At 37.9% G+C, this 15,839-nt stretch overlaps 1 protein-coding gene across 6 annotated transcripts in view; it reads left to right on the top strand.

The window, feature by feature from the left end:
* Nucleotides 1-15,839, top strand: part of SRBD1 (S1 RNA binding domain 1) — a 244,524-nt gene that overhangs the window by 53,006 nt on the left and 175,679 nt on the right. For 5 of the 6 annotated variants that reach the window (XR_009496281.1, XM_005212609.5, XM_005212608.5 and 2 more), the window contains 2 exons: nt 2,078-2,185; nt 5,950-6,107. Coding sequence is in view for 5 of the 6 variants with exons in the window: in XM_005212609.5 (XP_005212666.3) it covers nt 2,078-2,185; nt 5,950-6,107 (266 nt within the window). In the remaining variant the exon portion in view is untranslated. The remainder of the gene's footprint in view (nt 1-2,077; nt 2,186-5,949; nt 6,108-15,839) is intronic. The other variant, XM_059891195.1, reaches the window with a different exon arrangement.

Below are 15,839 nucleotides of genomic sequence, written 5' to 3'. Positions count from 1 at the left end.
GTTTAACTGTTGAGTTAGAGGAAGAATCATCGTCATAACAGTATTACACACTTAAAAGACTACAGTATAGTATAAACATTACTCTTATATATGCTCTAGGAAATCAAAAACGTCATGTAACTCACTTAATTGTGATACTTTATTGTGGTGGTCTGGAACCTATCTAACTGACAGTATCTCTGAGGTATGCCTATAACAGCGACAGAATATAAAAATAATAACTGTGCCTTAATTCACATCTTAGTTCTTTTACCTCTCATGACATCAGGAATAGGTGACAGTAGGGAGAAACAGGGTTTGGATGGAAGGAAGGATATATGTTCTACATAAAATTGCATTCATTCAAATTAAGAAGCAAAACTGTATTCTACTCAAGTAATACCCTTCTATGGAAGGGATTCAGTTAGTTGTTCTGTAGCCTTTCGTGTGTGTGTGTGTGTGTGTGTGTGTCTTTATGCACGCTCAGTTGTGTTCGTTTGTGACCCCATGGACTGTAGCCTGCCAGGCTCCTCTGTCCATGGAATTTTCCAGGCAAGAATACTGGGGTGGATAGCCATTCCTTTCTCTAAGGGATCTTCCCAAGCCAGGGATCAAACCCAGGTCTCCTGCATTGCAGGTGGATTCTTTATCACAGAGCCACCAGGGAAGCTCTTGTATCATATTATAAATGCTTAAATATTTGTTCACTGAAATTTAGTTAATTTCCTAGCTGAGATAAGTAAGGGAGATGACAGTGTATATTAATGTTTTATTAAGAACGATTGATAAAATATTAGTATTTTTCTATTCAAGAGCCGTTGAAGGATGCAGGCAGAAATGCTGTAGTTGTAGAGAAAACAGAAGGGGTAGGGCTGAATTTGTTTGTCCTTTTTAGCTTGTGTTTTTATCTTACTATTCTTTCTCAAATTTCTACTAATGATGGGTTCTCTGATATTTATATTTATCAGTATGTGTGCAGATATACTGCCTAATAGAGCAGTACAACCTCAGGAATAGAGTGAGTTCTACTCAAGAATGACAAGAGGCAATGAAAAAAACAGAGTTTCTCCTTTACTCAATCTATTTTAACTCTCAGGAAGAGATTGCTGCTGCTGCTGCTGTTGCTAGGTCTCTGTAGTCGTGTCCGACTCTGTGCGACCCCATAGATGGCAGCCCACCAGGCTCCCCCATCCCTGGGATTCTCTAGGCAAGAACACTGGAGTGGGTTGCCATTTCCTTCTCCAGTGCGTGAAAGTGAAAAGTGAAAGTGAAGTCGCTCGGTCGTGTCCGACTCTTAGCGACTTCATGGACTGCAGCCTTCCAGGCTCCTCCGTCCATGGGATTTTCCAGGCAAGAGTACTGGAGTGGGGTGCCATTGCCTTCTCCACAGGAAGAGATTAAGAAATAGTGAAAGAAGGATACAGTGCTTGTCTTAGCTTCAGCTGCCATAACAAAATACCATAGACTGGGTGGCTTAAACAATAGAAATTTTCTCCCAGTTCTGGAAGCTGGAGGTCGAAGATCAAGGTCAGGCTGACGTGGATTTTGATGGGAACCCTCTTTTTGGCTTGCTTCTCATTATGTCCTCACCTGGCATTGTGGAGAGGCAGGTATCTGATGTTTCTTCTTATGTGGGCACTAATCCCATCATGGAGACCCTGCCTTCATGACCTCATCTAAACCTAATTATCTCTCAACAGCCACATCTCCATCCAACTTAGTGGTTAGGGTTTCAACATACTAATTTTAGGGACATAATTCAGTCTGTAGCAGCGCTTCAGTAATTTTTGTGACTTTCTTATAGCTTAACAATTTTGGCCATTATTAATAATGCCTTGGGGACTCTCCCCAGAATAGGTTTTTCCTTCCTTAAGTTTTGTGTGTGACCATGGTTACCAGGTTTTTAAAAATAAGAACTCCAGATGTCATAGTAATAATTTTCAGACATCACAGCCTCTCCTCACAGATTATGTTACTTTGGCTTCAGTAAAGTTTCTTCCCCCCCTTTTCTTTTCCACTTCCCCCTCCTCTTCCAGGAGCCCTTTTATGGTCTTATTCTTGTTTCATCAGTGTTAGTATAGGCTTTTCTTTGTTACAGGTGGAGACCACGTGGCTTTGCAAGGCCAGAGTTAATGAAGATCTTATACAACTCACTGGATGATTCCTTTAAACGCCTTATTTATCCTCTCCTTTGTAGAGAGTTCAGGTATGCATCTTGTGTTATTTAACTTTGTGTACTGTTTACTTTTACGTATGGTAATAGGCCCATAAAAGCGTGCAGTAAATATTTGTCGATCCATTAACCAAGCCAGAGAAGTGAGTCAGAATCACAGAGTCTTAAATTTAAGCCTAGATTTCAATCTGTAGAGGCATTCACATGCATAGATCACAAAACATAGCTCTTAATTACAGTATACTTTTCAAATCTTGACCACTTAATGTATACCCCTTCCAGTTCTGCAATACCAGTATTTCAGTTTGACAACCAAGCCAAACAAATGGTTTTATTGATGAGAGATTTGGCTTGGGAGAAACAAACTAAGCAGTTAATAGAGAAGTTAGTTGGCAGCAGTTTCAGAGGTAAGAGAGCCAAAAAAGGCATAAGGAAATCAGTAGAGTGCGTGAGGAATATGTTACTATGAGAGAAAGCTAATATATATGTTTTAAACTCCAAATGGGAGTTGTTCGGAGGAATAATCATCAGCAGTGATGAGCAAATATTATGAGACTGTTAAAGTGACCATCTAAATGGACTAGCAGAAGAACTAAGGTTTACAAAGAACTGCAAAAGAGGTGAGGTACTGAATTATCTGTAGGGGAGGAGATGGACAGAAATGTTGGGAGGTGAAAACCCTTTCTTCTACCTCTCTCTCTAACCTTTATCTTGGTAGTTAGCCTTTAGACACCAGCCATGCCTTCATATATTCTTTCCTTTGTGCTATAGATTTTCTTTATTCTGACTTATTTAAAGGTTTTAGCAAGAGTCACCAAAAACTAGAAATTGTAGCCATCTCTTCAGCCTCACTAGAATTTATAGCAGCCTTTGTGTATGTCTCTTTTTCCTTTCCTGGACCTGACCGCTGACTTTGGAGGCATTAGAGTAGGGAGTGAGCAGATACTTTTAAAAAGGACATATAGCTCCTTTCTGTCCAACTTCTTTTTATCAAGGTCGTTCATTGTCTTGATTCATCCTTTTTAGCCCAGACATCCCTTAAATATATTGTTTCTTTTGGAACCCTATCTCATTTCAAGTCTGTGAAGTAACATAACTTGCTTTTGAGTGCTGGGATATAATGTTTTAAAAAGGGCTTTTGTTCTTAATGAAGAAAAAAAAATTATCTTACTAAAATTTTAATTCCCTTTTTGCTATATATTTATCATTTTCTTATTTGCATTATAACATCCAGTGGTGCTTTTGACATTTTTGTATATGTTTGATGTGAGTATTTTTATTGCCTGTAGAATGATCTCATTGAGATTTAATATATTCAGTTTGGTGTGGGATATTTAATGTATAATTCTTCTCTGACTTTAGCAGTGGCAAGCGAGAGCACTTCCCTTCCCTTTTTCTAAAATGCCTGTAGTTAAAAAAATATATCTTAATTCCAGTCCATAAGTTGGTTTGCAGACATTGTCTACAGATGTGTCACTTGGTAGAAACACTTGTGATTACCTTAACAGCGTTGAGAGGGAAAACCCCTTAAGATTTGTTTCTTAAAGAGAAGTACTTTAATTCTCTAATTAAAAAGAAATTTGTCCAAATGTAGAAAAATTGAAAGAATGAGTAAAACACAAAGGAAAAAAAAAAGCACGTACTTCCACTACTTAGTTTGCCAGACTTTTTCTCCATTCATGTGTGCATGTTAAAAGAGATCATATAGACTGTATTATTTTGCAGCTACTTTACTCAGTTGACTAAGATTCATAGTCTGCTTCTACATTTTTTTTTTCCCTGACTTCATGATCAGTTATCCATGTTTCCTTTTTTTACGCATACCTCTTTCATCGAGACTACATTATCAGTATTATCAAATGTTGTCTTCTATACTGTCTTTTATTGTATCTTGATTTTGGCTCCTCTTTATCTCCATCTTTACTAGGAGAAAATACATCTGTGATTAGTTCAGGATATCATTGTTTCTTATCTGAATAACTGTACTAGGGTCATAGATGATCTCTGTCTTGAATTTCCTAATACATGTTCCACATTTCTGTCCTAAAATTCCCATCTGATTATTTCACACTCTTCTAACTTAAAATCCTTCAGTGGATCTTCTTTGTCTCCAGAATGAAATCCAAGCTCTTTAGAAAAACCTTTCCTCTGCAGCCCTTTGTCTTGATATTTCTTTTTACTTTTTTGTGTGATATTACTTGCTTTTTCTATAAATGAGCCATGAACTATTATATATGCTGTTTCTATTGCCTGTAATATTTTCTCCTATGCTCTTCAGCCACTCTTCCTACCTTTGTTTGCTTAACTATTACTTATCCTTCTTGATTCACCTGAGAAGACATTTCTTTTAGGAAGTTCTCCTAATTTAGCCATCCCTGTCATGTATATTGTACTCATCTGTTGAATTTTTCTGTTTCTTTCACTCAACAGTGATCTCCAGGGCAGGGTTTTTTTTTTTTCAGTTTTGTATCTCTCACACTGATCACAGTACCTTATGTAAGACTGAATGCAGATGCTCACTCAATAAATAAAAAGTGAAGATTTAGAAATACTTATAATGATATTTGCATGTTGCTTGGCTAAATACAGGGAGAATGATGTTGAAATATTAGGCAAAATGGGGGAAAAGCCTTAAGAAACTGAATTAAGCCCCCAAAACAAATGTTTGTTAGCTTTAGTTAGCTATGTGTGCCTTTAGATATGTAGATAATTCTATCTCAACACTGACCCGTGCTCTGAATTGCTTTTGTTTTTGTGGCCATTGGTATGTACTTTTTTTTTTTAACCTTGTCTAATAGAGAAGAGATACTTCTTATAGATTCTTTTTGAATTTCAGTAGATAATACATTAAGAACTTTTGTTAAGTAGATGAATGATGTAAAACTTAGTTTCCAAATGCCTCTTAAGTCCAATGTGCTCAGTTGCTTCAGCTTCAGTCGTGTCTGACTGTTTGCGATGCTATTGACTGTAGCCCGCCAGGCTCCTCTGTCCATGGGATTCTCCAGGCAAGACTACTGGAGTGGGTTGCCTTGCCCTCCTCCAAGGGATCTTCTCGACCCAGGGATATAACCTGGATCTCCTGCATTGCAGGCGAATTCTTTACTGCTGAGCCACTGGGGAAGCCCTTAAGTCCAGTACAGACATGTATGTTTTTATCCTAGAAAAAGTTTTAAAATTTGACTTTTAAAAGCTTCTCTGGATAAAATTGGAAAGTTATTTATATGAGGTATGGTTCTGGACTGATATTAGTATCTGTGATCATGTCACATCACTGTGAGAACGCCAAAGGGGATGGAATAGAATGAGAAGATGGCATTGAGAGATATTTAGGTGAAAGGTATAAAACTAAGTTGATGGAGGAGGCTACTTGGGTTCAATAATTTATCACTAATCATATGTTTATATTTTTAATCAGCTGATAAACTTCAATTTGACATTCTATGTAATGTCCAAATCTTGATATACTCTGTCTCTATCATATACACAGATAAATATCTGTGTACATGTAGATTACTTATATAAGGGAGAGCAGATGGAGAAGAAGGGCAGTATGACAAACTCTGCAGGTTTGATGCCACAAAATTGTTTGTGGTACATGTATTATTGAAATTAGCAAAAAGAGACTCAATGCAATTTTGTATGTGATTTTTTTTTTCAATTAAGTTACTTTGTTATAATGAATGCACTAGTGAGGAATAATTGTACAAAATAAATTGTGTTCTTTTTCTGGACGAAAATTTGAATGAACTAAAAACTGAATACTTTATCTTTTTTCTTCTCCTTTTCTGTTTCTAAAGAGCCAAACTAACATCAGATGCAGAGAAGGAGTCAGTAATGATGTTTGGACGGAATCTTCGTCAGCTCCTTTTAACAAGCCCTGTCCCAGGGCGTACCTTGATGGGAGTGGATCCTGGTTATAAGCACGGTTGCAAATTAGCTGTAATTTCTCCAACTAGTAAGCATATATTTCATTTTTTTGGTATAGAAGTTCATTGGTCATAAATTTCACTTCATGTATTTCATGAGAATGTGGAAATAATCTTAATTTTCAAGGAATAGAAGATGGTTTACTCACAAAAAGGGATATGGGAATTAGAATCATACTTCCTATTTGTCCTGTTTGTTGACCTAAACACTCAACTTTTACTTTTATGCCCTTCACTGGGTCACAAGGGAGATATTGAGGATTAACTGGGTTCAGACATTAATAACTTTATTTATCCCACATCAAAATATTTGAAAAATATTTTGTTGTGATACATTTATGCCTGATGCATTTTATTTTTTATTTTTTTACGGAGTAGGCTCAGTTATGAGCCTCATTTTATTTATTTATTCTTTTTTTAATTTTATTTTATTTTTAAACTTTACAATATTGTATTAGTTTTGCCAAACATCAAAATGAATCCACCACAGGTATACACGTGCTCCCCATCCTGAACCCTCCTCCCTCCTCCCTCCCCATACCCTCCCTCTGGGTCGTCCCAGTGCACCAGCCCCAAGCATCCAGTATCGTGCATCGAACCTGGACTGGCGACTCGTTTCATACATGATATTATACATGTTTCAATGCCATTCTCCCAAATCTCCCCACCCTCTCCCTCTCCCTCTCCCACAGATTCCATAAGACTGATCTATACATCAGTGTCTCTTTTGCTGTCTCGTACACAGGGTTATTGTTACCATCTTTCTAAATTCCATATGTATGCGTTAGTATACTGTATTGGTGTTTTTCTTTCTAGCTTACTTCACTCTGTATAATAGGTTCCAGTTTCATCCACCTCGTTAGAACTGATTGAAATGTATTCTTTTTAATGGCTGAGTAATACTCCATTGTGTATATGTACCACAGCTTTCTTATCCATTCATCTGCTGATGGGCATCTAGGTTGCTTCCATGTTCTGGCTATTATAAACAGTGCTGCGATGAACATTGGGGTACACGTGTCTCTTTCAATTCTGGTTTCCTCAGTGTGTATGCCCAGCAGTGGGATTGCTGGATCATAAGGCAGTTCTATTTCCAGTTTTTTAAGGAATCTCCACACTGTTCTCCATAGTGGCTGTACTAGTTGGCATTCCCACCAACAGTGTAAGAGGGTTCCCTTTTCTCCACACCCTCTCCAGCATTTATTGCTTGTAGACTTTTGGATCGCAGCCATTCTGACTGGCGTGAAATGGTACCTCATAGTGATTTTGATTTGCATTTCTCTGATAATGAGTGATGTTGAGCATCTTTTCATGTGTTTGTTAGCCATCTGTATGTCTTCTTTGGAGAAATGTCTATTTAATTCTTTGGCCCATTTTTTGATTGGGTCATTTATTTTTCTGGAGTTGAGCTGTAGGAGTTGCTTGTATATTTTTGAGATTAGTTGTTTGTCAGTTGCTTCATTTGCTATTATTTTCTCCCATTCTGAAGGCTGCCTTTTCACCTTGCTAATAGTTTCCTTTGTTGTGCAGAAGCTTTTAAGTTTAATTAGGTCCCATTTGTTTATTTTTGCTTTTATTTCCAATATTCTGGGAGGTGAGTCATAGAGGGTTCTGCTGTGATGTATGTCGGAGAGTGTTTTGCCTATGTTCTCCTCTAGGAGTTTTATAGTTTCTGGTCTTACGTTGAGATCTTTAATCCACTTTGAGTTTATTTTTGTGTATGGTGTTAGAAAGTGTTCTAGTTTCATTGTTTTACAAGTGGTTGACCAGTTTTCCCAGCACCACTTGTTAAAGAGATTGTCTTTAATCTAATGTATATTCTTGCCTCCTTTGTCAAAAATAAGGTGTCCATATGTGTGTGGATTTATCTCTGGGCTTTCTATTTTGTTCCATTGATCAATATTTCTGTCTCTGTGCCAGTACCATACTGTCTTGGTAACTGTAGCTCTGTAATAGAGCCTGAAGTCAGGTAGGTTGATTCCTCCAGTTCCCTTCTTCTTTCTCAAGATAGCTTTGGCTATTCGAGGTTTTTTGTATTTCCATACAAATTGTGAAATTATTTGTTTTAGCTCTGTGAAGAATACCGTTGGTAGCTTGATGGGGATTACATTGAATCTATAAATTGCTTTGGGTAGTATACTCATTTTCACTATATTGATTCTTCCAATCCATGAACAAGGTATATTTCTCCATCTATTAGTGTCCTCTTTGATTTCTTTCACCAGTGTTTTATAGTTTTCTATATATAGGTCTTTAGTTTCTTTAGGTAGATATATTCCTAAGTATTTTATTCTTTCCGTTGCAATGGTGAATGGAATTGTTTCCTTAATTTCTCTTTCTGTTTTCTCATGTTAGTGTATAGGAATGCAAGGGATTTCTGTGTGTTGATTTTATATCCTGCAACTTTACTATAATCATTGATTAGTTCTAGTAATTTTCTGGTGGAGTCTTTAGGGTTTTCTGTGTAGAGGATCATGTCATTTGCAAATAGTGAGAGTTTTACTTCTTCTTTTCCAATTTGGATTCCTTTTATTTCTTTTTCTGCTCTGACTGCTGTGGCCAAAACTTCCAAAACTATGTTAAATAGTAAAGGTGAAAGTGGGCAACCTTGTTTTGTTCCTGACTTTAGAGGAAATGCTTTCAATTTTTCACCATTGAGGATAATGTTTGCTGTGGGTTTGTCATATATAGCCTTTATTATGTTGAGGTATGTTCCTTCTATTCCTGCTTTCTGGAGAGTTTTTATCATAAATGGATGTTGAATTTTGTCAAAGGCTTTCTCTGCATCTATTGAGATAATCATATGGTTTTTATTTTTCAATTTGTTAATGTGGTGTATTACATTGACTGATTTGCGGATATTGAAGAATCCTTGCATCCCTGGGATAAAGCCCACTTGGTCATGGTGTATGATCTTTTTAATGTGTTGTTGGATTCTGATTGCTAGAATTTTGTTACGGATTTTTGCATCTATGTTCATCAGTGATATTGGCCTGTAGTTTTCTTTTTTTGTGGCATCTTTATCAGGTTTTGGTATTAGGGTGATGGTGGCCTCATAGAATGAGTTTGGAAGTTTACTTTCCTCTGCAATTTTCTGGAAGAGTTTGAGCAGGATAGGTGTTAGCTCTTCTCTAAATTTTTGGTAGAATTCAGCTGTGAAGCCGTCTGGACCTGGGCTTTTGTTTGCTGGAAGATTTTTGATTACAGTTTCAATTTCCGTGCTTGTGATGGGTCTGTTAAGATTTTCTATTTCTTCCTGGTCGAGTTTTGGAAAGTTGTAGTTTTCTAAGAATTTGTCCATTTCTTCCACGTTGTCCATTTTATTGGCATATAATTGCTGATAGTGGTCTCTTATGATCCTTTGTATTTCTATGTTGTCTGTTGTGATCTCTCCATTTTCCTTTCCAATTTTATTGATTTGATTTTTCTCCCTTTGTTTCTTGATGAGTCTGGCTAATGGTTTGTCAATTTTATTTATCCTTTCAAAGAACCAGCTTTTGGCTTTGTTGATTTTTGCTATGGTCTCTTTTGTTTCTTTTGCATTTATATCTGCTCTAATTTTTAAGATTTCTTTCCTTCTACTAACCCTGGGGTTCTTCATTTCTTCCTTTTCTAGTTGCTTTAGGTGTAGGGTTAGGTTATTTATTTGACTTTTTTCTTGTTTCTTGAGGTATGCCTGTATTGCTATGAATTTTCCCCTTAGGACTGCTTTTAAATTGTCCCATAGGTTTTGGATTGTTGTATTTTCATTTTCATTCGTTTCTATGCAAATTTTGATTTCTTTTTTGATTTCTTCTGTGATTTGTTGGTTATTCAGCAGCTTGTTGTTCAGCCTCCATATGTTGGAATTTTTAATAGTTTTTCTCCTGTAATTGAGATCTAATCTTACTGCATTGTGGTCAGAAAAGATGCTTGGAATGATTTCTATTTTTTTGAATTTACCAAGGCTAGATTTATGGCCCAGGATGTGATCTATCCTGGAGAAGGTTCCATGTGCGCTTGAGAAAAAGGTGAAATTCATTGTTTTGGGATGAAATGTCCTATAGATATCAATTAGGTCTAAGTGGTCTATTGTATCATTTAAAGTTTGTGTTTCCTTGTTAATTTTATGTTTAGTTGATCTATCCATAAGTGTGAGTGGGGTATTAAAGTCTCCCACTATTATTGTGTTATTGTTAATTTCTCCTTTCATACTTGTTAGCATTTGTCTTACATATTGCGGCACTCCCGGTGTTGGGTGCATATATATTTATAATTGTTACATCTTCTTCTTGGATTGATCCGTTGATCATTATGTAGTGACCATCTTTGTCTCTTTTCACAGCCTTTGTTTTAAAGTCTATTTTATCTGATATAAGTATTGCTAGTCCTGCTTTCTTTTGGTTCCTATTTGCATGGAAAATCTTTTTCCAGCCCTTCACTTTCAGTCTGTATGTGTCCCCTGTTTTGAGGTGGGTCTCTTTTGACAACATATGTAGGGGTCTTGTTTTTGTATCCATTCAGCCAGTCTTTGTCTTTTGGTTGCGGCATTCAATCCATATACGTTTAAGGTAATTACTGATAAGTATGATCCCGTTGCCATTTACTTTATTGTTTTGGGTTTGAATTTATACACCCTTTTTGTGTTTCCTGTCTAGAGAATATCCTTTAGTATTTGTTGGAGAGCTGGTTTGGTGGTGCTGAATTCTCTCAGCTTTTGCTTGTCTGAGAAGATTTTGATTTCTCCTTCATATTTGAATGAGATCCTTGCTGGGTGCAGTAATCTGGGCTGTAGGTTATTTTCTTTCATCACTTTAAGTATGTCTTGCCATTCCCTCCTGGCTTGAAGAGTTTCTATTGAAAGATCAGCTGTTATCCTTACGGGAATTCCCTTGTGTGTTATTTGTTGTTTTTCCCTTGCTGCGTTTAATATCTGTTCTTTGTGTTTGATCTTTGTTAATTTGATTAATATGTATCCTGGGGTTTTTTGACTTGGGTTTATCCTGTTTGGGACTCTCTGGGTTTCTTGGACTTGGGTGATTATTTCCTTCCCCATTTTAGGGAAGTTTTCAACTATTATTTCCTCAAGTATTTTCTCATGGTCTTTCTTTTTGTCTTCTTCTTCTGGGACCCCTATGATTCGAATGTTGTAGCATTTAGTATTGTCCTGGAGGTCTCTGAGATTATCCTCATTTCTTTTAATTCGTTTTTCTTTTATCCTCTCTGATTCATTTATTTCTACCATTCTATCTTCTAATTCACTAATCCTATCTTCTGCCTCTGTTATTCTATTATTTGTTGCCTCCAGAGTGTTTTTAATTTCATTTATTGCATTATTCATTATATATTCACTCTCTTTTATTTCTTGTAGGTCCTTGTTAAACCTTTCTTGCATCTTCTCAATCTTTGTCTCCAGGCTATCCATCTGTGATTCCATTTTGATTTCAAGATTTCGGGTCAATTTCACTATCATTATTCGGAATTCTTTATCAGGTAGATTCCCTATCTCTTCCTCTTTCTTTTGATTTGGTGGGCATTTATCCTGTTCCTTTATCTGCTGGGTATTCCTGTCTCTTCATCTTGTTTAAATTGCTGAGTTTGGGGTATCCTTTCTGTATTCTGGCAGTTTGTGGAGTTCTCTTTATTGTGTCCTTTCCTCGCTCTGTGTGGGTTTGTACAGGTGGCTTGTCAAGGTTTCTTGGTTAGGGAAGCTTGTGTCGGTGTTCTGGTGGGTGGAGCTGTATTTCTTCTCTCTGAAGTGCGATGAAATGTCCAGTAATGAGTTATGGGATGTCTGTGGTTTTGGGGTGACTTTGAGCTGCCTGTATTTTGGAGCTCAGGGCTGTGTTCCTTGTTGCTGGAGAATTTGCTTGGTATATCTTGCCCTGAAACTTGTTGGCCCTTGTGTGGTGCTTCGTTTCAGTGCAGGTATGGAGGCATTTGATGAGCTCCTGTCAATTAATGTTCCTTGGCGTCAGGAGCTCCCTGGAGTCAGGAGCTCCCTGGAGTCAGGGTTTGGACTTAAACCTCCTACTTCCAGTTATCAGTCTTATTTTTACAGTAGTTTCATAGCTTCTCCTTCTATATAGCACCATTGATAAAACATCTACGTTAAAGATGAAAAGTTTCTCTACCGTGACGGTCACCCAGAGAGGTTCACAGTGTTATATGAAGAAGAGAAGAGGGAGGAGGGAGTTAGAGGTGACCCGAATGAGATGAGGTGGAATCAATAGAGGAGAGAGTGGGCTATCCAGTAATCTCTTCCTTATGTGCACTCCACAACTGGACCGCTCAGAGTTGTTCACAGAGTTATACAGAGAAGAGAAGAAGGAGGAAGGTTACAGAGGTCGCCAGGAGGATAAAAGGGGGGAATGAAAAGGAGGGAGACAGATCCAGACAGTAATCAGTTCCCTAAGTGTTCTCCACCGTCTGGAACACACAGAAATTCACAGAGTTGGGTAGAGTAGAGAGGGGTTAGGAAGGAGACACAGGCGACCTGGTGGAGAAAAAGGAGAGTCCAAAGGGAGAGACAGCAGTTAAGCCAGTAATCTCGCTCCCTAGTGATAAATGGGTACTGAAGATTGGGTTCTTAAAGGTACAAAATTGGTAACAAATACATAAAAGCAAAAATTAAAAATCTAGAGTAGAGTTTGGAATTTCAAAAATACGATGTTAAAGAAAAGAAGAAGGAAAAGAAAGAGAAAAAAAACGAACAGACAAAAACAAACAAGGTCGTGAAAATTACAAAGAAAATACAGGTACAAAATTGGTAACTAATACCAAAAAGCAAAAGTTAAAAATCTAGAGTAGAGTTTGGAATTTCAAAAATACAATGTTAAAAAAAGAAGAAGAAAAAGAAGGAGTGAGAAAAAAAAAACAAGCAAGAACAAAGTCGCATAAATTATAAAGAAAATACAGGTACAAAATTGATAACAAATACCAAAAAGCATAAATTAAAAATCTAGAATAGAGTTTGGAATTTCAGATATACAATGTTATTTAAAAGAAGAAGAGAAAGAAACAGAGAAAAAGAAAAAGAGAAAATAAAAAAGGGTCACAGAAATTATAAAAAAAAAAAACTATAGGTACAAAATTGATAACAAATACCAAAAAGCTAAAATTAAAAATCTAGAGTAGAGTTTGGAATTTCAAAAATACAATGTTAAAGAAAAGAAGAAAAAAAAAATAAGGTCAAAAAAATTATAAAAAATATATATATGAAGTTTGCTTTAAAAAAAATGGGGTCTTTTTTTTTTTGCAAAGTAATCGGTTATAAAAGTGAAAATTAAAGGAATAATAGAGGACTTAAAAAAGTTTTTTTTAATTAAAAATAGAAAAAAAGAAAGAATGATTGTAAAAATAGTAAAAATATATCTAGGACTTTCTCTGGTTTTGTTGTGAGTATTGCGGGTTCAGTTCATTTTTGCTAGTTCCTGGGTCTGACTTATATTTCTCAACATCTATAGGCCCCTTCCTATGTAGTTGGTACTAACCACAGGGTTTTAATCCATTGCCTGTAGATTCCAAGGCGATTCCCTCTGTTACAGCTTCTTCTGTTTGCTGGTCTCTTCAGTGTGTGGTTTCCGCCCTGACACAAAGGGGATGGTGGAGGACAGTTTTTTTTTTTTTTTTTTAGGCTCACTTGTTCAGTTGCGCTGAGGGGAGGTAGGGAGGGATGCTGCAAACAAATAACACTGGCATGTGCTCACAGTGCCTCAGCCACACTGGGTCTGCCCTGCCCCCCCGCCCCCTCTCATGGCACGTGTGGCCTCCCTACCCACGCTGCTCAGGGTCTAGGTTGCTCCACCGGGAACCATCCGTGGCCGGCCCTGGGCTGCCTGCACTTCCAGGTCCAAGCCGCTCAGGTTCAGGCACTCGGGTAGTCCTCAGAGGCGCAGACTCTCGGTTGGGCCTGTGTTTTGTGCCCGCGTTTTGTGCCCTTCCCAGATTCGAGCGGCTCAGGTGATGAGGTGTTTGGCGTGCGCAACTGCTGCGACATATCGCCTCCCCGCCCTGCTCGGTTATCTAGGTGTGCACCGGCACACCTTCTCAGGCAGATGTTGACCGTCCAGACCCCCAAGAAGTTTTAGTTAGCAAAGAAGCCTGCTTACAGTTTTATAGATAATGTCTCTCTGGGGCTGCGATTGTCCCCTTCCAGCTCTGGCTGCCTATCACCGGAGGGGGATGGTCTGCCGCCGGCTGTCTCTGTTCAGTCCTTTGTTCCGCGCGGGCCTGGCGGTGTCTTAGATTAGGGCTGGCTTTTCACATGGTAGATATCCCACAGTCTGGTTTGCTAGCCCAAATTATTTCGCTCAGATAGCGCTCGGGGTATTCAGGCCAGTTCCTTGCAAAGCAGACCGCGCCACGCCTCCCTGCCCAGCCCCCGCTTGCTAATGGCGGATGCAGGCGTCTGCTCTGCTTCTCCGCTGGGGGAGTTACCGGAGGGCTCACAATGTGCGGGTTTTAATTGTTTATTTATTTTTCCTCCCTGTTATGTTGCCCTCTGTGCTTCCAAGGCTCGGCACAGATTCGGCAGTGAGAAGGACTCCTGGTGTTTGGAAACTTTTCTCTTTTTAAGACTCCCTTCCCCGGATGGAACTCCGTCCCTCCCTCTTTTGTCTCTTTTTTTGTCTTTTATATTTTTTCCTACCTCCTTTCGAAGACTTGGGTTGCTTTTCTGGGTGCCTAACGTCCTCTGCCGGCATTCAGAAGTTGTTTTGTGGAATTTACTCAGGGTTTAAATGTTCTTTTGATGAATTTGTGGGGGAAAAAGTGTTCTCCCCGTCCACCTCCGCCATCTTAGCTCCTCCCTCTATGATGCATTTTAATACTGTATATATTTTAAATACCACAAGTCATTTTTATTGTTTTGTCCAGTCAGTATTTTTTTTTTCCTGTTTACTCATTTATTTTCCCTTTCTATTATCTTTTCTTTCTACATTTCTGTATCCATTTGAGATCATTTTCTTTCTTCCCAAAACTCTAGCCTGTTACTTTTTAATGTAGATCAGGTAGTGAAAAATTGTCTCAATTTTTTTTTTCTTGACTGCAAGTTTCTGATTTGCCTTCAGATTTGAAAAATATTTTGCTGGGTATAGAATTCAAGATTGGCAGTTATTTCCAGTAATTTAAAGACGTCTTTTTTCTTTTCTGACTACTATAGTTTCTGTTTAGAAATCAGCCAAAAATCTTATTATTGTTTCTTTGAAGGTAATAGTTTTTTCCTCTACTGAAAAAATTTTTTCTTTTTGGTTTTCAAAAGTTTTCTTACATACTTAATAGTTCTTTGTGTGTGTATTGTTTGTTTTGAGGGGAGAACATGAATTGTGCTTGAGGTTTGTAGAACTTCTTGAATCTTTTTTCTGGAATTCTAATTACACGTATTTTAGATCATTCAATTTCTTCTTCTATTTCCAATTCTTTTATTTTCCACTGACTGTCTTAATAATTAATCCTTTATTCTGGTATATCTAGATCAGATCAGATCAGTCGCTTAGTCGTGTCCGACTCTTCATGACCCCATGAATCGCAGCACGCCAGGCCTTCCTGTCCATCACCAACTCCCGGAGTTCACTGCGACTCACATCCATCGAGTCAGTGATGCCATCCAGCCATCTCATCCTCTGTTGTCCCCTTCTCCTGCCCCCAATCCCTCCCAGCATCAGAGTCTTTTCCAATGAGTCAACTCTTCGCATGAGGTGGCCAAAGTACTGGAGTTTCAGCTTTAGCATCATTCCTTCCAAAGAAATCCCAGGGCTGATCTCCTTCAGACTGGACTGGTT

The sequence above is a fragment of the Bos taurus genome, chromosome 11, assembly GCF_002263795.3.
Source record: "Bos taurus isolate L1 Dominette 01449 registration number 42190680 breed Hereford chromosome 11, ARS-UCD2.0, whole genome shotgun sequence".
Lineage (NCBI taxonomy): Eukaryota > Metazoa > Chordata > Mammalia > Artiodactyla > Bovidae > Bos > Bos taurus.
Note: the sequence above shows the minus strand (reverse complement) of the source record. Positions and strands in the feature narration are given on the sequence as shown.